Source organism: Gouania willdenowi, chromosome 19 (assembly GCF_900634775.1).
Source record: "Gouania willdenowi chromosome 19, fGouWil2.1, whole genome shotgun sequence".
In the NCBI taxonomy this organism is placed as follows: Eukaryota; Metazoa; Chordata; class Actinopteri; order Blenniiformes; family Gobiesocidae; genus Gouania; species Gouania willdenowi.
In genome coordinates, this window is record NC_041062.1 from 6,955,596 (window position 1) to 6,979,926 (window position 24,331).

The 24,331-nt window shown below is 36.6% G+C and overlaps 2 protein-coding genes across 2 annotated transcripts; one reads left to right on the top strand and one right to left on the bottom strand.

Moving 5' to 3' along the window:
• Window positions 1–195: 195 nt before the first annotated feature.
• Window positions 196–15,927, bottom strand: zranb1a (zinc finger, RAN-binding domain containing 1a). The gene is made up of 10 exons (XM_028476155.1): window positions 15,600–15,927; window positions 14,010–14,851; window positions 9,307–9,494; window positions 7,529–7,682; window positions 5,927–5,998; window positions 4,952–5,150; window positions 4,704–4,824; window positions 2,640–2,769; window positions 2,296–2,525; window positions 196–995 (listed from the first exon to the last, which is right to left on the bottom strand). The coding sequence occupies exons 2-10, from the start codon at window positions 14,824–14,826 to the stop codon at window positions 780–782; spliced, it is 2,127 nt and encodes a 708-aa protein (XP_028331956.1). The 5' UTR covers window positions 14,827–14,851; window positions 15,600–15,927; the 3' UTR covers window positions 196–779.
• A 740-nt stretch (window positions 15,928–16,667) lies between these two features.
• hpdl (4-hydroxyphenylpyruvate dioxygenase-like) lies at window positions 16,668–21,868 on the top strand. Its single transcript, XM_028476157.1, has 5 exons — window positions 16,668–17,464; window positions 17,565–17,731; window positions 19,068–19,219; window positions 19,940–20,067; window positions 21,270–21,868. Exons 1-5 carry the CDS (start codon window positions 16,812–16,814, stop codon window positions 21,475–21,477), a joined length of 1,308 nt encoding a protein of 435 aa, XP_028331958.1. The 5' UTR covers window positions 16,668–16,811; the 3' UTR covers window positions 21,478–21,868.
• Window positions 21,869–24,331: the final 2,463 nt, after the last annotated feature.

Sequence of the window (24,331 nt, forward strand, 5' to 3'; positions counted from 1 at the left end):
ATGAAAAATGGGAATAACCCCATAAAACGTGGCCTTCCTGTGTTACCATTTTTAATGATAGTGAGTCGTTTTTGACCCATATCCTAAATCAGATCTGAATTTATTCTCAGCCTTGGTTACTTTGTTAAGTTTCATTATTCATGAAAATATTGGTATTATTTTTGGTGTAAAACAATGAAATAACCAAACAACAACTGGAGTAGATGCAAGTGGCTCATTTTTAATATCACTGCTCTCATTGAAAGAGCTCAAGTGTTCGACTTCTTTTTTCTTCTTCTCATGAGCATCATCACCACGATCCACTCACATGAAGGTCTGAGTTGCACATCATTAAACACCATTTGTATCAACAGAATGTAGGTTTTTATATTTGCAAAATAACATAAAAGACTTCAAGACTGCAATGGATTGAACGGATAAAACAACAAGCAAAACAAAAATCTGTCATCTCTGCATCCCCGACTCTCCTAAACAAATAAATAAATCCAACAAAGAGGTTTTGCAGAGGGGGGGGGATGAGTGATAAGAAACATAGGGTGCTCTTTAAACGTGGCGTCAGGCAAAGCTGGAAATCAAGTTCTGCTCTAGTGCATGTCGGGGATTACGCAGTATTCCACGCAGTTTCCTACGAGTAAGTACAAGTGCTCGTATCAGAGCTCTGAATGTAGCAAAGTGAACCGGGACGACTCCGAGTGCATCGTGGAGCAGGAATCTGTGGGACGGCGCCGCTCTGCTTTCTTTCTACCACAGAGAACATGCATGGTTAGCTTCCATTTACGTCATTCGTCTTCATCGTCCTCTTCCTCGCCATCAGAGAGGGAGGCACAGGGGCGAATCTGTCGATATTTGTCCAACCATTTCTCCACCATCTGGGTGACCAGCGGGTGATTGCGGCGGCGGGAGCTCTTCTGCATGGCGGCCAGCATCCCTCCCTCCGTCACGCAGCAGTCCAACCATTCCCTCAGAAGCTTCTCCTGCTGCTCCTCGTTCCCAATCTGAGAGACGAACACAAGAAACATGTGGTCACACACTTTAATTTATTATATTTCATATTTTTTAGTATTTTCTACAGCTGACTTCTATCATAAGAAATGCTAACAGAATGCTAATACAAGAAGAATGTTAGTTTTATGGGCTTATTGGTGAAGCCTTGGTAATTGTGATTAACTGTAATTTAACTTTAGAAATTGAGAACATAATTGTAATTGACTTTCAGGGGGAAAATAATAATTGTAATTTGAATTGTAATTAGAAAAATGGTGGTAAATGTAATCATAAAACTGTATTGTATTAATCCAACCCTGCATATACAGTAATACAGTTGAACAATAACATTTAACATATAGTTAAGCAACATGGCACAATGAGACAAATTGGCAATTAATCAAAATTTGATTATGATTATTACACTCAACGATTACAAAAATAATACAATCGAGAAAAAGAAAATGGTATTTTTATGTATGTATTTTTATTTATACATATTTCTATTTGCTAAATAAAACACACTTCCATGATTTAGGATATCTACAAAGAATAAAGCTTGGCACACACGAGAAAAAACGATTACTAATACTAAATTTGAGCTCAAGTTCAGCACAAGAAAAGTTGTTGCTCGAGAAACGCAGCAATAACGCATGGTAAACAAAGAATTAATACTTTGCACCTTTTTATTTATTTGCATTCCAAAGCACATATTTTTATAGATTTTTTTGTTTTGTGCAATAGTGAACACACTTGATTATAGTGTTTGAAGAATTTCATTTATGTTTAAAAAATATATTTTACATTGTTTTGTAAAAAAAAAAAAAAAATAATAATAATAGTTTGTCATAATTATGTCAACCAAAAAGTTGTGATTATAGTTTTTTTTCCTATAATCGAGCAGCCCTACTATTTACAATAAAAAACAACAGTCAGGAGTTAACAGAGCCAAAGAAAAGAGTAGAACATTATTATCTATGGGTGCAGGACTGGTTTGTTTTCAACCAATTTTTGAAAATTGCTGTGAAGGTTGGGTAATTACCAATTTCTGGAAATGTATTCTATAATTTTGTGCCTCTAATAGACATAATTTGGCTAAAGTTAGTCTGTCTCCTCTAGTTAAGGCTCTGGTACTTATAAAGGTGGAGGGGCAAGACCATTTAGAACTTCAAAAATTAAGTATGAATCCAGGAACCTCTGATAGCTTTCTCCTTCCTTAGTTGTTTACATTCTCACATACATTGGACGAAGTTGTTTACATATAGACTAAATAAACAAGCTCACGATACGCCACCAACAAATCACTCCCACCTCGTGTGCCGACAGGAAGTGAACGTGGAGCAGCTTCCTGTCGCTGTCCACCAGTGGTAGCAGCGTCACGGTGACGTCGTCGTCCGTGTTGAGGTTGGCGCCCGCGCCGCGGTTGTCGTAGCCGTCGTTCTCCATGGCAACCAGAGCGGAGAAGTGCCCCCGTGTGTAGCCCAGCGCGATGGGACTCTTCCAGCAGAAGCTCTGCTCCCACAGCAGCGGCAGGTACACACCTGAGACACACACACACACACACACACAGAGCACGTCAGGTATATATTCTGCAGAAATGATCAAATCAGTGAGATCGTTAAATATTTTATTATGTTGACGAACTACAGTCTCACCTTGAAAACGAGTGTATCCCAACGTTTCCCCACGGAAACTTTTGTAGTATTTCACTCCGTAGACGATGATTGGTCTGCGAAGAATATGTGCGAGGACAAATATGTGGGTCTGCTCCAGACTGGCACCAGGCTGGGAGAGAACCAGGAAAAACCACAGAAGAAGAAGAGAAATCAGGTGGAACATTTCATGTAAACATGAGGAAAACCTGCAGCTCTGACCCTGGCTGTGTTGTAAATGTCACACTCTATACTATACACTACAAACCCAATGAGTATATACTGTAGTGTCTACTATATACTATAAGTATGATTAGGATGATGAGCATTCCCACTAAAGTAAACTTCCAAGTTTCCCTAAGCAATTAGAACCTACAACGACAAAAATATCTGTTGATTCTTTTAAGTTTTTTTAAGTGAGAAATATAGAATATCAACATGTACTCACAGAAACATTTCATTTTTCATTCAATGAGCCCCGTTTACAAAAGCCTTAAAAAAAACAACTAATGAAAGCAAGAAGAAATGCTTTTATTTTGAAAAGGGGATGCTTGAAGCCGGTCCCAGGACAATTTTACATTCCGCTGGTAATGCATCATGGGGCTGTTGAGTATGACTAGTGTGCCCACTGTGCATACTTAAAAAATGTCCCCATATATAGTAGATATCCAGGTATTTCTCACGTACTCAATCTTTCCATACCATCTAATGTGAACGCACTAGATACTCATTTTAATGTCACACTTAGTATGAGTTTATATGTCGTTAGTATGACATTTACAACACAGCCAAAATCTACATGTTGCTCTTCTTCATACGACAACAGAACAAACCAAATAAATAGACGCCCCCCCTCCTCCCCCCCCTGATCCTTTACATCTGCTCTCTCTCTTCCATTGCAGCACTAAACTGCCTGTAATCCTGAGGTCACATGTTCAAAGGAAGTGCCATGTCAGCAGTCGAGTCATGTGACCAACTCGTCTCAGGGGGGGAGATCAGCAGTAATTACTTTTGTCCTTCCTGTCATTGGCACAAGATTCCCACCTCGCCCAGTGAACAACAGGGTGGTGCCGTGTTTGAGATGCCTCTCCTTCTCTGCTACAGCTGCTTATTCACATGCTGGGAAACTAAGGGCTGCATGTTTATTTAGAGCAGTGGTTCTCAACCTTTACAGCCCACGACCCCCAAAATAAAGGTCCCCGAGAACGGGGACCCCCACTGTACTTGTAGGAGGTTGAACACAGACATGAACATACAATGAAGAACAGAGATTTTTGGGGTCCATCTATAAAGTCAGCAAAATGATGCTCCATTGTTCTATGAATCTGTGATAACCACATTTTTTTATTTATCTGAATAATATCCACTGTTATCCAGGAAGTTTATTATTATATTATTAGTCATATTAAAGATGTAAATCCATGTTTTAATCAGAAATAAAATGGGTTAAAAGTGACCAAAATGGTGGAAAATGAAATGGGATTTTGAAAACCACAGAAATTGATTAATGTTGCAAATTGGAGTGGCAAAAAACTGAAAAATTGGTAATGAGGGTTCAAATGTGTTAAAATCAGCTTAAAAGTGGCAGAAATGTAGGACTAATTAGTTTAAACTACAAAATAATCGGCATGACTAATCGTGAAAGTGGGTAAATTGGCAAAAATGACCATGAAATATGATGAAAATAGGTTAAAAGTGAAAATAATGGGTCAACATATGTGACATTAGGTGGGAAAAGTGATGGAAAGGGTTTATAAGTGCAGAAAATGTAGAAATGTGCAGAAAATGTATTGGATTTTGAAGTGACAGAAATGGGAGTAATGTAGCAAAAATATGGCAAGAAAAAAGTGATGAAAAAGGGTAAATATGAGCAAAAATGGATTAAAATTGTTGCAGCGCGAGTTGTGTTCGAGGAAAAAACCACTTCATGAATAAAAGCGCTAAAAATGAGTGAATGCGTTTCCAAACATCATGTTTGGTTGTAGAGCAGACGGAGCAGCTCTTTGGAACAGGTGGAAATGAGTTGAAGAGGAAACAGCAGTAGCAACACTAGCAGCGTATGCTAACCTGGCTAGCCAATGACAGGATGAAGGCCCAGTCCTCCTGCCACTGCTCCTCCCTCAGGGAGAAATGTAAACCGAAGCTTTGAGAGTACCACGACTCCCACTCCTTCCAGCGAGTGTAAAACCTAAAGAAAAAAAAAAAACACAAACACTATACGGTTAGAATAAAAATTAGTCTGTATAAAAATGTTTAAATCCACAAAACTGCTGCTAATTAAAATGTCTATATTCTTATTGAGCAGAGGCTCTCACCAGTGGGAGCAGTCGTGCAGGCTGTCATGGAGGGTTTTCCTAAGGACTGAGTCCTTGTCGTAGATGCCCCATGTGGCCTGTAGAACAGAATCTAACAAACAGTCTCCAGCCGTGCGGTTCCACAGGGCGTAGAGTCGACTATCCAGGCGGGTGCCCAGCTCCAGGGACCAGTTGATCACAGTGGACTCCTCTTCCAGCTCTGGACACAGAAAGAAACGGGGTGAAACTGAGAGAGGACAAGTGCTGAAAAACATTATGTCCTACAAAAAAAAGACATAAATAATTTTTTATATATATTCTTAATACATATATATATATATATACACACACACACACACACATACAGTATAATATATTAAAAAATAATAAATAAAATGGTACAAAAATCCAAGATTTTTTAGATTATTTGTTAAATTAAACGTAAAATTTTCTGATAATTCCAGCCACTTTGTTTTGTCTTCTGTTTGAATAATATGTTACCATTTCATTTATTCAGACAACTTTTTGAGAAAAAAGAAAACCTTAACATCAAATGTCCTAGTAATGCAGAATCTGGTGTATGAGATCATGCTAAAATAACTTTATTAGTACTCTTCTAAAAAATGGCATTGCACATTTTATGTTATTTCTATGAGTTTTGAAGAAGAATTCTCACAATTGTTTATCTTTTTCAATAAAGGACACATTTGTTTTTCATCGGGATTGCACATTTTATGTTATTTTTATACGTTTTGAAGAGGAATACTTACAATCTTTATCTTTTTTTTTCTTTCAAAAAGTTTAAATTATTACCCAATTTGTCAATTTATTTTTTTTCCATTGGTTGAATTTTCATTTTGAACAAACATTTCCAAAGCTGATGTATGTTTAGTTAGTACAACATCTACTGGAAGGCCAAACCACATACACCAGATTCCACAAACTGGTACGCTAACATTTCAGTGGATTAGAAAGAATGAGCCGAGGTTTTTGTACCTTTCTGAACATCTCGATCCAACACTTCATCAAACAACTTCTCCTGGACGGCCGGTGGAAGGTCTTCTATATCTGCACAAACACACAGTACAGTTCCAGTGTTTCTATGCTTATTATAGCTAGGTGTTAGCTCACACTGAGGCTACGCTAACGTCACACAGAGAGGCTGTTCTATGGTGACATTCTGTCTGTAAACAACAGCACAAAGCCAGTCTGAAACACTGGTGGCTATTCTCTAGTCCAGTAGAATAGTGAATGACACAGGCTTTGTCTGCACAGGCCCTGCAGGCAGCTGGCCTCTGGGCACATGTAGCCTACACAACGGTTGGCGTTACATCACATGAAAAACTCACAGTTATCAGTGAAGCCTGCGTAATGTTTCACCAGAGCAGCACAGGCGGAAAAGAATCCGAATACTGGCGCTTCATTAAAGCAAGAGAGCACGTCTTTACAGTGAGGACACAAATCCACACGGACGCAACCATGCAGAGATAAAGCAAACCACAGTTCTAACGTCTTAAAAAAAAAAAAGGACATTTCTGAGGCCAGACATGAACAAACTGTGATCAAATAACTTTAGAACAAGGGTTGTAAAGAGGGAGCAACTTCTTGATCAATTTCCACAGGGACTTAAGCTCTGGAATTTTGGGAATATTCAAAAATGAAAACTTTTCATGGGAATTAGTTGTTAGAATTAACAAGAAAATTGGGAGAAATTTAAAATAACGTATGCTGATATTTTTCCCAAAAAAAATAAAAATAAAAAAAAATATATATATATAATAATGCAGAAGCATGTTGCATTCATGTGAATTCTGTATATACATATATATTCTTATATACAAATCTTTCCATTTTATTTATTGGGCTATTTTTTTCTGTTTTTTGTGCTAATTTTTTTAACCTGTTTCGGACCAAAAAAACCGAACGAAATAAAAAATAAATGAATCAGAAAAAAATATTATTTTCAAGTAAATGCAATAAGCGTCTGTGTGTGTGTATATATATATACACACACACACACACACACACACAACATATACATTTTTTTTTCTTTAATGTTGAAATAAGTATCATTTTATTAACAATTTATTCTACTAACAAAAATCAGGCAAATGCCAGGTTTGACAAGTGCCAAACAATGAAAAAAGTGGTGTATGTTTTGGTCATTTTGGAAATTTCAGATAAATTTTACCAACTATATTTAAAAACCCGTTTAAGGGTCAACTTTCAATTTGGAAAATTTCACTTTAAATCCCATGGAAAGTTTCCAACTCTGAAATATCACAGAATTCTATAACCCTAGTGGAAATACTGTTTTTTTTTTGTTTTTTTAAATGGATGCTGATATTTACAGTATGTTTAAATAAGATTCAGTTATTTAAAATTATTACCTTAATTTCAAGTTTTATTATCTAATCTTTCCAAAATTCCTGAGCTTAAGTTTGAACTTTACAATAGAATTTGTCAGAAATCTTACAATGAATCATTATACTAGCAGCTGCATTAAATTCTAGAGTTATCTTTGTTTGTTTGTGCCGACACACAAATACGAGCGAATCCCAAGGTGAGGCTGGTTTATTTGTGAGTTGTTGCCGTTACCTGCAGGCAGAGTGAAGGTGACCAAGTCAGACAGGAAGTAACAGGCAAACTCTCCTTTACGTTGATGAAGTGACGCTGCGATCTCCCTGCGGATCTGCTCCGTCAACTCAGGACACACCATGGAGGGGATGCACTTAGCTGCCTGTTGGTTTACCTGCACGTCAAGAAGAATGAGATAATCAGACACTGTATTGGAAAAAAAAAAATCTTATTAGTTCATTAAACGTGCAACCAGGTCAGGTCGCTAAAATCAATACACCAACCTGCAAATTAGAATCAAATATTAACATAGTTTCTTATTATTTACTAGTGGGTCTTTTCATGTTATTTTAACAAAATTTCAGGACATCCCACATATTTCAGTGTCAAAAAAAAAATCTATGAGAAAAAAAATATTGTTTTCAAAAATAACTGTTTTCTGATGCAATGTTTTTTATATTACTAGTTAAACTATGCACAATACACTTTATCTTTGACTTTTCTATCTTTTCTAGCTTGTACATAAATATCTCTTACTTTTTAAATTATTATACTTGTTTGGTTTTTTTGTTCTGTGTTTCAAATTTGTTTTTTGTGGCATCCAGTGTGGTGAGCAAAGTAGAATTTCATTGTGCAGGGAAACATATTTATTCACTGTGCAAATAACAATAAACACTTTCAATCTACACAAATAAACAATAAATTAAAAGACAGATGCAAACTACAATGTAAAAGATTTTCAATTTCTGCGAGTGTTAAAATAACACAAATTTGGGGTCAAAAATAAGAATGAAAAAGTCGAATTAGGAAAAAAAAGTGTAACCTTTACTCTATAAATTAAATAAAAACAGATCAGATTTTAAAACAGACATTGCTTGCTGGTTTGTCCATTAGAAACCAAGCACTGAGTAGAAACCGGGCTAATCCTCCACCTAATCCACAAAAAGCACTCCTGCTGTAATTACAGACATTGTGGGCATCTGTTCTTCATCGACCTCTTTAAAAAGAAAGAAACCCAACAATTACAGGCCAATGATATTGACAAAAAAAAAAAATACACACGTTTGGCTACAGTGAATATTTGGGTTTATATTTCATTTACCCAAATGCAAAGACAAAAAAATGACTATAATATGGAATGCACCTGGGTTGGGGTCAAATACAATTTTCACTTATAATCACGTCTTCAATTATCCATTCTCGATTACAACTCAATTATGACTATGGCATTTTTTTAAAATTAGAATTAAAATGACAATTATTTTCCCCCTGAAAGTCAATTACAATCACGTTTTCAATTATAATTAATAACAATTATTGAGTCTTTAATAAATAAACCCCAAAAAAGGTGACCTTCCTCTTTTGTTAGCATCTCTTATGATAGTTTTGACCCATGTCTTAAATCAGCTGTAAAATACACTAAAAAATATTTTTTTATCATTTAATTTTGTTTTTTTTATGTCTTCATTACCTTGTTAAGCTTCTTTATCCATTAAAATATTGGTATTAATGTTCTTGGTGTGGGCATCTGAGCCTTTTTTCTGTCAGTATAGCCCTAGATTTAATTTTTCTTTAAATGGTAAAATGATCCTCAAAAGAACTGACAGGTAGTGGAATAACTTGATCTGAAACATATTTTAATAATTGTTAACTACGTTTGTGTAAGCCATAGATCTGTAACATTCCACAGTTTTGGGTTTAATTAAATTGTATTTGACAGGTTTCTCTAAAATAGAATTTTCATGCCAATTACAATTGTAAAGTAAATTATCTGAACTGAATTATAAGGGCAGGGGTACCTCCGTTAACAGGATGGCGAGCATATCCTGCCGTTGGAAACGAATGGCCAGGTGGACCAGAGTGAAGCCCACGTCAAACGCTGACGAGCGGTTCAGGAGCTGCACTTCGTCACCAGTGAGCTGTCGGGCGATGTCACCACCGGAGGATTTGTACGCTTCCACCGCCGCCAAGTCTCCCTCTACCACACCTACGACAAGAGGAAAGACATACACCCTTAGAAAACAATTACTGAGACAAGTCAACATGATGCAAGCATGAAAAAATAAAACATAAATGTCTAGGAACTTCACGCTTGATACGGAAACCAAGATATGTGACATTTGCTTTGTATGTTTAAAGGAAAAAAAAAAAACAATAATATTGTGAAGAAATGTTTAAAGCAGGGGTGTCAAACCCATTTTAGTTCAAGGGCCAAATATAAAGTAGTTTGATCTTACGTGGGCCGCAGATTTTAGGCAGGAAAACGAGCAATTTCAACAATAATTTAGCACTTTGACATATAAAATGACAAAGAATGTAAAACGATTATATACAAGCAATAAGTGACAGATATCTGTCCCAGCAGGATTTTTTCTTTTCAATTTCATTGATTTTGTGACACATTTTTATTTAATTTAAGGAAATAATTAGCTGCAACTTCGGAAAAATTAAGTCCTTCGAACAATTTAGGATTTAAAATGGCTGCAGTCGAATCCACAGCCACCAACCGTTGTACAATGGAAGCAAAGAGTGAGAGAGGTGTATAGAATGGAGGTTTTAACAGCAAAGTTGCAGTTGAAGTATGAGGTCTTCATGAGGAGATGGTCACCCATAGAGAGATACCTGGGTAACTGAGGGGTCTACACTTTTCTGTAATGTTTTGATTTGCCATCAATCGATTTGTGTATTTGTATCATGTCAGCTTTGTTCGGTTTTCTGGGATCCAACATGTTTTTTCCTTATTTTATTTTACTATAATGTATTATTCAAATTTTTTATTTTTTCTTACATTGCTGTGCATACTCTGTCTTGCTGTCGAGGAATGTTCTGTAACGTCATTTCTCAAGTTTACTATTAAAAAGAGAAAAATAAAGTTCTAAAAAAAAAAAAAAAAAATGGCTGCAGTCATGTGATAAAAGCATGGGGAAAATTAGAATTGACTATTTAGAAGGGCTTAAATATCTATGGAAAAGGATTAGGGCCACTGGGAGAAAAACAGAGCCACTGAAAGCAAGACAAACTGTTATTAACTTTTTTTGTCTTAATTTAATAATTTAAGACAATTTTTTTTTTGTAAAAACCTGGGGGTATATTTACACTTTAAATAGCTTTTTTTCCCCATGAGCAAAAAAAAACATTTCACGAGAAACTTCAGACTTATCTTTAACTCCAATCGCTTTAATAAACATACAGTACGACAATATTTTAATTGATATTTTATGATAGCAATCAATGTCAAGGAGTTTTAAAGACATACTTAACGTCTTGGCCGAAAGGTTTAAGTAAATTTTGCGGATATATAATCAAGGTTCAATGAAAGGAACCCAATCTGAATTAACTTTTTCAAATTATCACCCTTTTACTGATAATATTCATGAGAAATCTGCATATCCAAGTCTATTACATCTACGGTTAGTCTTGCGGTTAGTCTTAGCCTTTATCTGTGAATTTATTACCATTGTTGGTGTTTTGCATTGTATTCTTGTATATCTTACTGATCATTAGTTAGTTTTCCTATTCTGTTTAGTATTTGTAGGAAGCAATATGATAAAATTGCATAATTAAGGAAGTCTTTCTTCTTCCCAGTCCTTTTCGAGCAAACATTATGTAAGTGTACAATACATTGATCATATGTGGTTTTGAGCAGCTTTGTTTTCTCTGTTGGGGTTTCCTTGTACACAAAGAGTTTTTTGTTCTTTGTTGTTTTCCTTTCTTGTCCCTACTCGAAATAAAAGAAAATAAATCACTGGGTCTTGACGTCAGTTTATAAAGATGACGAGCTGTGTTTGACGTAGTTGCTAGTCCAGCATTAGCAGAGTTATGGCACCGTCACGCCGCTGCTTAGCAGAAGAAAATGAACAGTGTGGCTTATAATGGCGAGACAGACAGACAGAGGATGGCTTGCGCAGCTTAGTGTCCCGCCCCCTCCTCCTGTTAGCTATAGCAGTGTCAACATCTGTCATCAGTGAAATGAGCAGCACAGGCACCAGTGGATGTTCTATTCTGGCAGGGACATCTTACCTTGAGTGAACAGAAACACCTCATCTCATTTTACACAGCATGCTAGCTAGGCTAGGTGACCCTCAGACACCACTCTGTAAATAGATTGGGAAATATTTTGTACGCAATGTGACTGCAGCAAGCAAAGCTAGGAAATATTTAAGGATTTGATCACCTCCTTTAAAACTATAAAGCTTTGATAGATTCTGTTACATTTAGGCTTAGTAATACATTACATATTGCATTAATACACGTTATAAGGCTTTTTTATTATCGATTAATTCCAAGATAAATCACACGTTTTGCAGCTTTGATGCTTCTTGATCTTGTTCCATAGCCAACAGACTTTACGAATCACAAAAATATTTTTAAGCTCTTTTTGATGTTAAAAACAAAAACAAATGTACAAGAATCTATCAAAAATAATTACTTCAATAAAGGCCTAAAAATCTACATTACATAAATAAACAACCACAGTGATTAACTCAGATAAAACGTAATTTTATAGTGTGAAATGCCTGAGAGTCAAACACAGCGGAGCCGTCCATGGTTAAATGCACTCTATACTGCGATCAAAGGACCCTGAATCGGATCGAAATGGAATCGTCGCAGACTTTGTCACATCAGTAAATTTTAAACCATATCGTATTGTCAAGAAACTTGTGATTTATCCTGAATTATAATACATGCTTTTTTTTTTAGTATTTGTGAAAGATTGACATCGGGAGGTCTCCTATAAAATATAAAACACCCTGTGAGCTGCTATTAGTCTATAGAATAATAATCTGCCCCATACAGACGCAGTCAGACAGAACGAGGTCATCCCACATACTGGATAATATAAGAAGAAAAGGTGGTAAATTGTGTAACTGGAAAGCCTCCAGCACTGATGCTGCTATAACACTACAATACTTATAAACTCAAGCTTTAAGACTCTTATATAACAGTGATTCTGACCCTGGCTCTAGTTTCTAGTTTATCAACCTTTGCAAACAGGTTGTAAAATATTATAAAGCCAAGATTTGTTTCTTCTCTATCACAAAAGCAGTCATTTTCTCCTGGAGGGTGTAGAATATTAAGAGGATCGGCAACAAGGCAGCCAAACAAGTTCTTTTAACAGATTAATATTAACCAACCAGCACGCCATTTTTTTTTTTTATTTTTTTTTTTTACATAGGTACCACTGAAGTGTTTGTTTTGCAATGTAACAAAAAAACGACGTTAAACAAGCAAAGCCAACGATTTTGTGAAATCAACAGGATTATCCGACACTGGTTTTCTGGGAGCACAAATGTAGCCAAACACAAGTGAGATCAAGTTCTGAAACCTCAGGAAGTGTTTGGCTGGGCCATAACGTCCAGCCTGACTCAGGCATTTCCTCTACTTAGGAAGCACACACTGCATTAGCATCAAGTCAAACTGATGCACACAGGCCTCGACATGTGCACCTAAGCCTTTATGTTCCCTCTTTTTATGTTTTGCTTTTGCATTGTTTCTTTGGGTTTATTTTTGTCTCCATGAGGGCCTTGCTTACCCAACACTAGCAACACTGTTAATGAGGTTTGTTGACTGTGAGCCAGGGCCTGCTGGTCCACAGGCTTCACTCTCATCTTGATGCCCAGATGACCCATTCATCACCACCAGCTGGGAACCACACACACCCTCTCTGGTTGGTCAAAGACACTCTCAGTGAAAGGGCAGAGGACGAAGTCTTTGATGAGTTAAGTTTTAAACGACACATTTCTGCTGTGTTCAATCAAAGAACCTAGATTATTTTCTCCTGAGGGCCCCACAAAATCATAGTGCGTTCACACCAAGTGTGACTTTAACCACAGTTGCTTAACTTGCCCGTGATGAGTCTCTTGAACAATGTCGCGTTTTTTGGTCACTTTATTACTCCAGTGAATAGTGTCTGCGGACCCAGCGGCAGCACAGAGAGGGCTGATCACTTCTTCTCCGGCCGTACGTTTAGAGCACTGATCATGGACTGCTCCACTTGTATTTACGGTTCAAATGCTCAACTTACGGAGTTACTAAAGGATGAGTTCACTCAAAATATACTTAGAACTTAAAAGGCTTATTCAAGGAATATGTCACTTTCACTTGGCCCAGTAAGTTGAGGAAGTGTACAGCCCTCCTGCTGCAGCCTTCTCGCTGTAGCGAGAGGGAGGGCTGCAGCAACCGGGGAAGTTGTCCCTTGAAATCACTTGAAAAGTTCACATTCTTCAACTTTGAGCAACTTCCAGTGACTCAGGACACGCAAAAAAGTCGCTAGAATCACGCAAGTCCCTTTGTTTGAAAGGAGGTCATTTACATTGAATTTTAATGTAATCTAGTAGCCAGAGTCGTGTTTGGTGGGAACGCACCTTCATAGTTATGCCATACTTTAAATGTTGTTGTTTTTTCAATAAAAAGGAGAACAACAATAGAAGAAATGAAGTAGAAGTGGCATGTGTGCGAGCAGTTATGAAATGCCAAACAAAGGGATGCTTGTTGTACTCACCAGCACACGCACTGAGAAACAGCCAGTCAGTTTTCCTCATTCGGTTTCTGATCTGCTTCAACTTCTTGAAGTCCACCTCCTGCTCCTCTTTGCTCATGGCACCTGCAGCCACTTCAATCCTCTGGAAGTCCATTTTACCCAGGTCTTTCCTCTTTGTTGTAGGAGGGGACCTCCTTTGACCCTGTCCCCCGCTGCAGGTGCCACGCCACCATGTTCGGTCTTGCTCGTTGATCATAGGCGACGGTTCTGAGGATTCTGCTCTTTGAATTGCTTCTGGACTATTGGGCTTGGGAAGGTCACAGGCCACGCACTTGACAGTTCTGTGCCAGTTCTGGTAAGTGCAAGATGAGCAAGTCCAGAGCTGCTGGTGGGTGTTAATTCTGTTCCTGTCATTGTACTCCTCACAGGTGTCTACGGGGGAGTGGAGGGCAGGGCGACTGTGTGAGGTCTGAGGGGACTCCGTGGGGCTGGTGGGTTTGGGACGCTGACACAGGCACTGGGTGCATCGGATTGCACGGGGCCAGTTCAGATAGGTGCACATCTGGCATGACCACTTACTGGCTATTTCAGCCACGCTGGCAGTCCGGACTCTCGGCCTCGCACTGGAGTCAGGACAAATAAGCAGTCCGCTCCCACTTTCAGTTCTGGAAGAGTCCCACTCTGGACCGGCATCCAGGTCTGGTCTGTTCTTGAACGGTTCCTCTGCGATGATGGGGCTCCGCAACCTCGGCGCGCGGCACATGGTGCACTTCACAGCGGACGGCCAGTTTTCATACGTGCAATAGTCACAAGCCCACTTTGTCTTCTGTTCCGTCATGGTTGATCACCTTTTTCAGGACCAGCTGTTGAGGTGAATCATGCAAAACACAAGCAGAGAAAAATAACCTCAAAATGATAAAATATTTTTTTTCGTCCTGTATGTATCAGGGATTAGTCATACATTTTATGGTATTTCCTGGGTTAGGGCTAAAATAGAAGTGTTAGCAGGGTAGCTAAAAAATAAATATGAGCTAAAATAAAATTTAACTTTCAGTCACGTGGTGGACCTATCACGTCACCTAAACTGGCCAATGAGGGGCACGGCGTATGAATAGACAAATAGTCTATGGATACGTTTCCGTATCAATAGCCGCGGCCAATAACAATAGTGCTGTAAATTGTGCATTTAAATCTAAGATACATGGAACATTTTCTGGAATAATGTGGGGAAAAAATATGCAAATATTTTGTCCTCTACCACATTTACTAAATTATATTCTTTAACTAAGTAGTGATCAATGTGAGGACAAAACTTGCCAGCTTGGGATAAATAAAATCTATATTACATAACCACCTTAGACGACTGGTTAAAAAAAAATTATTATATCCATAACAGTCTATGGTTAAGATGTATTTTTATTTATTTATCTATTAATAATCGCAATGCTAGGTTTATTAATATATTGATGTTTTAGTGTTTAGCCTTGAAGCTACAAAGCTAACATAGCACGTAAAGTGTTAGCAGCTGTGATAGCAAAAGAGGATTTTTCTGAATGCTACATAGAAAATACTATGTTTTAAGTATGAATATTATAAATGTCCATAACTTACCGTTTAGTGACTGGTTGTTTCTCAGGTGTCGCTGAAACCCAAAAACAGACTATCCTGTACCTTTCCTTCTCCTTCTCCTGCTCAATCAAACCTTTCCAAGGCCGAGTTTTTTTTCTTTTACCTTGTCCGTCACATGTTTACCACCGTGGACACTCTAAACATCTCCCGGGAAAAATGGAACCCTTCGCTAAGGCCTCGAAAAGCCCGAGTCATGGTGTAAATCCGTGTATTTCCATGGTTTACATCGTCTCCGTGTTGTTTAATGGCGGCGACAGAAAGACAAATGAGAAGCGGAGCCAAAATAAACGCTGGCATGGTGACGTCACTGATCATCTGGCCCAGCTCGTCACCTGATTGGATAACCAAAGTGCCATAACATTTATATTAGCAACTAAATGTCAAACGCTATGTATTTAACAAGAATTTACAAGTATACGGAAGCGTGTTGCATTCACTTGATTTTTATTTTTTTTTGTCCTGAATTATTTGTATTTTTGGTTTGTTTTTTGTGCCATTTTTTTCCATGTTTTTTGGACAATTTGTATTCTTTTTTTCTTCAATAAAACAAGACAGGGAATATCGTTTGTGCATATTTGGAGGGGAAAAAAATCACACCAAATGTGAAACAATGTGTAAACAAATATCAATCAAAATTTTGTTCATTTAGAATAAAAAGAATAGATAAAAATACATTAATTAATCTAGGTCAGTGGGGATTTTTTTTTTTAGAGTATCATATATTTTTTGTGCTTTTACATATTTTGAAAGACTTCATATACAAGTTCAATTTGTTTATGAAAACAACAAATTCGGGGGACAATTTTAGTACTGTATTTTTGTGGATAAAGAATTTGGCTAAACATGAAATCACGTTATAGCAGAGTTCCACATGTTTATTTTTGCAAGATCATACCAAAAGTTATGTCATCGCTATGCTGGAAATAATGGACACAGGTTTGATCCTATTTGAAATACTGTGCCAAAATATCTGTATTACATCACAAGAAAAAAAAAAAAAAATAATAATATATATATACTTATATGGTCTGCATTATCTTCAATATCAAAACGTAATCTAAGTAATTATTTGGACGGATAAATACTGTTCATAATTTTAAAATGTGTTTTTTTCCGTCGTGCTCGTTCATTATTAAAAAGCAATATATAACTGTCATTTTAGGACACGCCCCTTTTATGACGTCACATTAAAACATGGCTGTATTCCTGAAGCGGTTACACCACGTTACCCTTCACGTTTCTAACGTGGAGAAAATAGCTTACGACTTAGTTTCTAAGTTCAAATTTAATTTGTTTGCTAGCAGACTGACTGATAAGTCCCGGCAGTTGGCTTTTAGGAAGGGAACAGCTGTGTTTGTCGTCAACGAGAGGAAAGGAGGATTGAATGAGAAGAAGAAGGGGTGGTGTAACCAGCATGGAGACTCCCCGGTGTGTCTTTACGACGTGGACCTGCATCACTCCGTGGACACTGTGAGCAACGTGTGTTTCGAGGTGGAAGATGTGAAAAGGTCATTCAAGGTGCTCGGTCAGCTGGGCTGTCATTTCGTGGTGCCCCCGACCGAGGTTGAGGATGACCATGGGGTCGTCACCTACTCAGTTGTTAAATCCGTGGTGGGAAACGTGTGCCACACACTGCTTGATAGGACTAAATATGAGGGGCCCTTTTTACCAGGGTTTGACGTCACTGAGGAAGAGGAGGAAGGCTGGGGCTTAGAGGAGCATCACGTGTCCACATGTCCTATCACACATTTTGATCACATCACGTATGCCTGTCCCAGAAAAAGCACCAATCAGGTGATGAGATGGTACGAGAAGCACTTTGGTTTTCAGAGGTTTTTCATTGACAGGTGAGAGCATCAGTTGTCCATTGTATTTGTGCCTTTTGTTCTGCAACAATAACACTGATTTTTGTTTGTTTGGTTTTTTTTTTTGCCTTTTTTTTAATAGTAATGAAGATGTCGAAGGAGGATTTGTAATAAACCAACAGGGTATTGGTTTGCGACTCACTGCCATGGAGTACTGGAAATGCAGCAGGGCTGGAATCATCCTCCCATCTGTAGAGAAATCAGAGCCTGACTGCAAGTTTGTTATCGCAGAATCTCTGCCTGAACAAGGTAATAACAACCAAAGTCATAATTATGAGAAACAAAGTCATAATTATGAGTTAGTAAAGTCATAATTATGAGAAATAAAGTCATAATTGAGAAATAAAGTCATAATTGAGAAATAAAGTCATAATTGAGATAGAAAGTCATAATTACGAGTTAGTAAAGTCATAATTATGAGAAAGAAAGTGATAATTATGAGATAGAAAGTCAAAATGATAAAAAAAAAAAAACAAAGTCATAATTATGAGATAGAAAGTCAAAATGATAAAAAAAAAAAACAAAGTCATAATAATGAGTTATGAGGAAATGGGCTTCCATTGTTCAGGGGTGGACTGGGACAAAAATTCAGCCCTGGCATTTTCTGTCCAGACCAGTCCACTACATTATCAGCGACACCATGTAGAAGCCGTTATTAAGTCAGTGATGCTCAACATGTGGCTTTTTACATCTTCATTTTAGTTATTATTCCCCCAGAAAACCTTAAAAGGGGGAAACTTTTTAACCCTTTTTTACCAATTTCCTATGGCCCACTTTTCAAAAAGTTCTGACACTTTTTTTTCAACCCATTGCTAATAATTATCCCTTTTTTTATTTTTAGTCAATTTTTGCAAGTATTTTTGACACTTATCCACTTTTGCCCAATAAATAACACTTAGTTCCCGTGTTCCCTACATTTTGCCTCTTTTTGTTCCACATGTTTGCCCTTTTTCACTATTGTTTGCCACATTTTGTCCATTTAAGCTACCCTTTGCTATTACATATTGTGGTGACCGACATTTTTTTTCCAATTACAATTAGAATTGCATTATTTTTTCCTGAAAGTCAATTATAATTACGTTCTCAATTACTAAAGTTAATTTACAATTAATCACAAATACTGAAATTAATAACCCAATACTCATATTCTTCCTCTTGTGTTAGCATTCTGTTAGCGTCTCTTTTGATAATGGGTCAGTTTTGACCCATGTCTTCAATCAGCTCTAAAATACACTAAAAATAGTATCAATCATCTAATTTGTTTCTTCCTTTTCCATTAAAATCATGTCAGTTTAGCCCACGATTTATTTATTTTTAATGGTAAAATGATTCATAAAAGAACTGACAGGTGGTGGGAAAAGTTAATATGAAACATATTTGAGTAATGTGTAAGCCATAGAACTGTACAGGTTAATTAAATTGTAAATGAACAATTTTTATAGAATTTCCATGGCAATTACAAAGTCAAATATCTAAACCCAATTACAATTCTATTACTATTACAACAGCAACATATTGTACCATTATAATAATGTCATAATTGTAATTAATTAATTATTATTGTGTGTGTTTTGGTTTATTTTAGGCAGTAACCAAGTGGACACCTTCCTGGAGCAGCATCGATCTCCAGGGATCCAACACATCGGGCTTTACACCAAAAACATTCTGTCAACGGCACAGTCCATGGCAGAGGCAGGTGTGCGGTTTTTCTCCCCACCTCCAGCGTACTACACTGAGGTTTGTGTTGTATTACTCGCAGCTATAGAAAACCAGTCTGTTAACTAGATGAAACGGTCTCAGGCTTCAAAATAAAAGTCATCAGACTAAACAGCCTCAAGTAAAATGGTCTCAGGCCGTAAAACACGACATGACGTTGTATTTTGAAGAAACCAGAAATACACGTGACGTCATTAATATGTGCTGCTTTGGATACAAGAGTAAAGTTGAAAGCTGTTTTTCTGTCGATTCATTTTTAAAAGTTAATAATGTATATCAACGTTCCATTTAACTATGTATTCATTAATAAAACAATACATTTTTTGAAAAATAAAAAGAAGAACGGCTTTTCAACTTACTTCGCCATGTGTACTTCCGTTTCCTTCAAAATAAAACACCATGTCGTGTTTTTCAGCCTGAGGCCATTGAGTCAGATAATTTTTATTTTGAAGCCTGATGCTGTTTCATTTGACGGACGTTTTGCTGAGTCATGAGTCCGTTTGGTCTGAATAATGACAGAGGTTTTCCTGATCCCCCACTCTGAGACCTGAGCATGTCCTAAAATGTACACCAGAGTTTTAAGAGCACTTTCAAACCGCCAAATAAAATCAAACTATCCAAGGAAACCAAATTGGAGGACACAATTTCCCCTGTGTGGACCTAAAAAAGTCTTGTTTAATCTTGGATGTGTGTAGCACCTCTGGTTGGGAATCCTTTTCCACTTCCTGTGTGCTTTGACAGGTGGGAAAACAGCAGGAAATAGAGGAAGCAGGACACAGCCCTCAAATGCTGGCGCAGCATGGTATTCTCCTGGATACAGACCTGCACCAGGTTCTCACCTCACCATCAGGATCCAATGAAAACAGACGGTGAGTGAGACTCTCAACCATTTCACATTCAACTACCATCCATTTACATGGAAGTGTTACTTTTTCTAAACTCTGTACTTAACAGAAGCATAATTCTCCTGCACTTTATGCCATATCTTGCATTTTTTTGAGCTTTTGGATAAGTTTCTATTGAGAGATGGGTTAGTCGGTCGAACATATTTTATTTCAAAGGCCAAATACGGACCAGTGCAGCAAATTTTAGGTGGGAAAACAAGTAATTTTAACATTATTCTGTTTGGGAAAAAAGTGTACAGCAATTTTAATAAAATTGCAGGATTTTGGAAAAAATATATATATATATTTTTTTTTACAAGTTGCGATTAAAAATGAGCATCATCATGTGATAAAAGCATAGGAAAACTGTGCGCCCTGGCAAATATTGTGGATATTTATTGAATTTATGTATTTGGAAGGGTTGAGATATCTACAACTGAATTACCTTGTATTTTTACACAATGGTCCATGTTTTTTTTAAATTCCGACTTATCCTGCGGGCTGAATTTGATGCTCCAAAGCAGGGATGGGCAACACTATCACAGCAGGGGCCACAATAATGTGATAGGATCTCACTTTGTGTGTTCTTGTTGAAATTGTGTGTATTTTTCTGTCATTTTCTGCATTTATGTTGTCGATTTGTGCATGTTTGGGGTTACTTTCTGTATTTTGATTGTTGTTTTCTGTATTTTCCTGGTTTTTTTTTTGTGTAATTTTGGTGACAGTTTGTGTGACTTTGATGCTATTCTGTAACGTGTCGTTTTTTTGTGTGTTTTCATAGTCATTTAGTTTGTTAAACTGGTTGTTGTGTCTGTCTTTGTTGTCAATTTGTATCTAGTTTATTTAGTTATTATTAGTTATTTTGTGTATTGTTTTATTTTTGTGTGTGTTTTTGTGTACTTTGCATTCTGCATTTTGCTTTCGATTTGTGTGTTTCAGGAGTTATTTATTTGTGTATTATGTTTATGTTAGGCTTTGTATTCCTTCCAACTTCTTGAAATGCAATTTTTGGGGATTTGTTTTGGGGCTGCACAAAATTAGACCAAGGGCCACATGTGGCCCCTGGGCCGCCAGTTGCCTATGTCTGCTCTAAAGGGCCAGATTTGGCCCCCGGGCTTTGAGTTTGACACACGTGGGTTAAAATTTAAACAATATCTAATTTTCACTGTCAATCCCTTCATCCTCAGGTACCTTCTCCAGGTGTTCACCAAACCCATTTTTGCAGAGGACACATTTTTCCTGGAGCTGATCGAGCGACGAGGAGCGACGGGCTTTGGCGAGGGGAACATCCGAGCGCTGTGGAGGTCGGTGCAGGCCTACATGGAGAACGAGAACGAGAGGAGCCGTTCTCCAGAAGAGAGTTCACCAAAAACTATGCAAACCAACCAGTTTTAGCCTTTAAAGAATGTGCTGCATGTTTACTGAAATATATCAACCATGTTTGGAGCAAGATGAATATACTGTAAACCTACTGTACTTGTTGCACTTTTACCAAATTTGGTGCTATGGATTTAGAAATCTATTTTAAATCTATATGTACTGTGAACTGTGGCACTTAACAAAATGTTGGACATATTTCTTTAAAAGTTACAAAACAAACACTCTTGTTGCGTAAGTGAAAAGACATTTGTTTTTCATGTATTTGATGGAATAATATAATCTAGAACTGTTTCCTATTAAAAGAGGAAACCACAATTTGTTTCAAATGACGTCGTTTTCTTTCAATTTGAGCCTGATTTTTAATGAAGATTTCCTGAAAACTTTGGGAAATAAACATTAAAACATTTTTACCAAGGCACTGCATCATTATTATGAAGGGCATTCTTTGTCTTTTTTTACTAATTTATGCAAATGAGAAGGACACAATAAAATGTAGAGACATGCTCAGTCAGAGTTACTAAAATTATTTTTGTTATTCAAATTGTCAAAATATCTTGTTGGCCTGTCTGGCCATGACTGCTGAATTTAAAAAATCTTTAAAATGATTCTAAATCTATTCAAATGTATTTTCTGACCTTAATTAGATATATTATAGTTCCTGTATAATATCTCATAGAATACATAGTATAACTATTTTTATTTCCATTATAATGTTCATATAAACCTTGCCCGATGATGCCTATTTTGTGAAATATAATGGGTTGGGAAATCCTTTTGACTCCAAAGACAAGGAAAAAATATTTAAAACGTAAAATGAATCAGTAAAGTTACAGAGTATGTAATTATTTAAATTTTATTTTGAAGAAAAAAGTGCAAATTTGATTGATTACTTGTCAGTGCAAAATTAATTAATTTTTTTCATTATTAATTTAATGTTATGAGACAAATGTAAAAAAGCTTGTGTTTTATTTATATACATGGGGGGTAAGATTAAAATAATTCTACCTACCCTTTTTCAGACGTTATATACTAAATATACATGTATTTGTGTGCATGTACAATATGTAAATTGCTGTGTATACATTAGCTACTGCTTTATTATATATATATATATGTATTCATAAGAAGTTATATAAATATTATAAAATATAATGATATTTAAAAATTAATTCTGTATGTTTTTGTATTATGTTACTTGCAATAGTTTTGGTATGTTAAATGGGAAATCAAAGTTTATAGAATGTAAACGATGATTCCCACCCTTTTTATTTTAATCTTTAGAAGTATTAAATCTCCTGTAAAATATGTATTCACACAACAGACTCAGTTTCAAATGTGTGATTTATGTATTATTAAACCAGCAGATGCGTGAGAATCGCTGTCAATTAAACAGTAATATCTGCTTTCGTAAAAACATGGTTTTAAAAACCTCTTTAAAGACAATACATCTCCAAACTTGCAGCAACGCGCCAGTTATTAACATTATTAGCTGGGATTAGTCAAAGAGATGAGTGGTATTGACGTTTAGATGAAGACCATATGGTTGTTTCCCATCCTGGGTGTAGCTTGTCCCTCTCTGGAGAACATTAGGCCATTTTAACAGATCAACAACAGACCTCTGAGTCCATGTACTTCAGCATTTAGACAAATGGTGTCAGTGTTTTTCCTTTAATCCACTTTTCACCCACACTGCGTGTTTAGAGCCTGGTTGCTCTTTGTTTGAATGGCAAACTATCAGAAAAAACACTTAGTAAATAAAATCTCTGTTTGTTTAGTTTAAATAAATGACTGATTCACTGCATTTGTATTGTAAATTGTATTTAAAAAAATAGGGGGGAGGGGAGATTGTACAGATGCAATGGTTGGGAGGAGAAAAACTGCATGTAATGGAAAGGATTATATGTTGATTAAAGATGAGAAAGGATGGCTCCAGTAACAGGAGGCCTTAAGACCATCTGTCCCTGGTCAGTGTGAGCCACAGATGGCACGTTGCACTGCATTCATCACTGGGAACAGAAATATGATGACCTCTCATTCATTGTTCAACACATCCATGAAACAGATCACCATAGTGAAAAAAAATTATAATTAAAAAAAAAAAAAAGCAAAGTAGCAACAAAATCAAAGCTTTTGGGTTCTTGTGTATTTATATACATCTGTATATCTAAAGTATTTTTAGTTTATAGTGCCCTCTATGGTTGTGACAGTTACAACACAAGCTAACAGACCTGTTGCCTCACTTCAGTGGTTCTCAACCTTTTGACCAACAGTCATGTGGAGACAGGGCCATCAATAACGGGGAATAAAGGGAAGAGCTTTCTGGGGCCCATCCATAAAGTCAGCAAAATGATGGTCCATTGTTCTATGAAACTGATAACCACATTTATTTATTTATTTATTTATTTATCTGAATAATATCCACTGTTATACAGGAACTTTATTAATATTTGCGCCATAGTATATATTAAAGATGTAATTCTTTGTTTTAATCAGAAATAAAATATGTTAAAAATGACCAAGAAACGATGGTGAAATTGGATTTTAAAAACCACAGAAATTGGTTAAAATTAGAGTGGCCAAATACAAACATTAAAAGTGATTTAAAAAAAAAAGGTTTAAAGTGTCAATATTGACTTAAAAGTGGCAGAAATGGGGGGTGGGTTGGGGTAATGTAATTTAAAAATTTGGTGAAAAGAGGTTAAAAGTGACAATAATTAGTCAACATATGCGACATCAGGTGGGAAAAGTGGTGGAAAGAGTTTATAAATGGCAAAAATGTCTTGAAAGTGGAAAAAATGTGGCAAGAAAAAGTGATGAAAATAGGTTAAAGATATATCAAATTTGGTGTAGTTGCAGAAAAAAGCTAAAA

Bases quoted from the DNA above. Each gene is read 5' to 3' on its own strand.
- zranb1a (XM_028476155.1), bottom strand. From the start codon at position 14,826: ATGACGGAACAGAAGACAAAGTGGGCTTGTGACTATTGCACGTATGAA. The intron at 5,999-7,528 runs GTAACGGCAACA...GTGTTTGTGCAG, and splicing joins CACCTTCACTCTGCCTGCAG to ATATAGAAGACCTTCCACCG. The intron at 2,526-2,639 runs GTGAGACTGTAG...TGTGTGTCTCAG, and splicing joins GGGATACACTCGTTTTCAAG to GTGTGTACCTGCCGCTGCTG.
- hpdl (XM_028476157.1), top strand. From the start codon at position 16,812: ATGGCTGTATTCCTGAAGCGGTTACACCACGTTACCCTTCACGTTTCT. The intron at 17,465-17,564 runs GTGAGAGCATCA...TTTTTTTAATAG, and splicing joins CAGAGGTTTTTCATTGACAG to TAATGAAGATGTCGAAGGAG. The intron at 17,732-19,067 runs GTAATAACAACC...GGTTTATTTTAG, and splicing joins AGAATCTCTGCCTGAACAAG to GCAGTAACCAAGTGGACACC.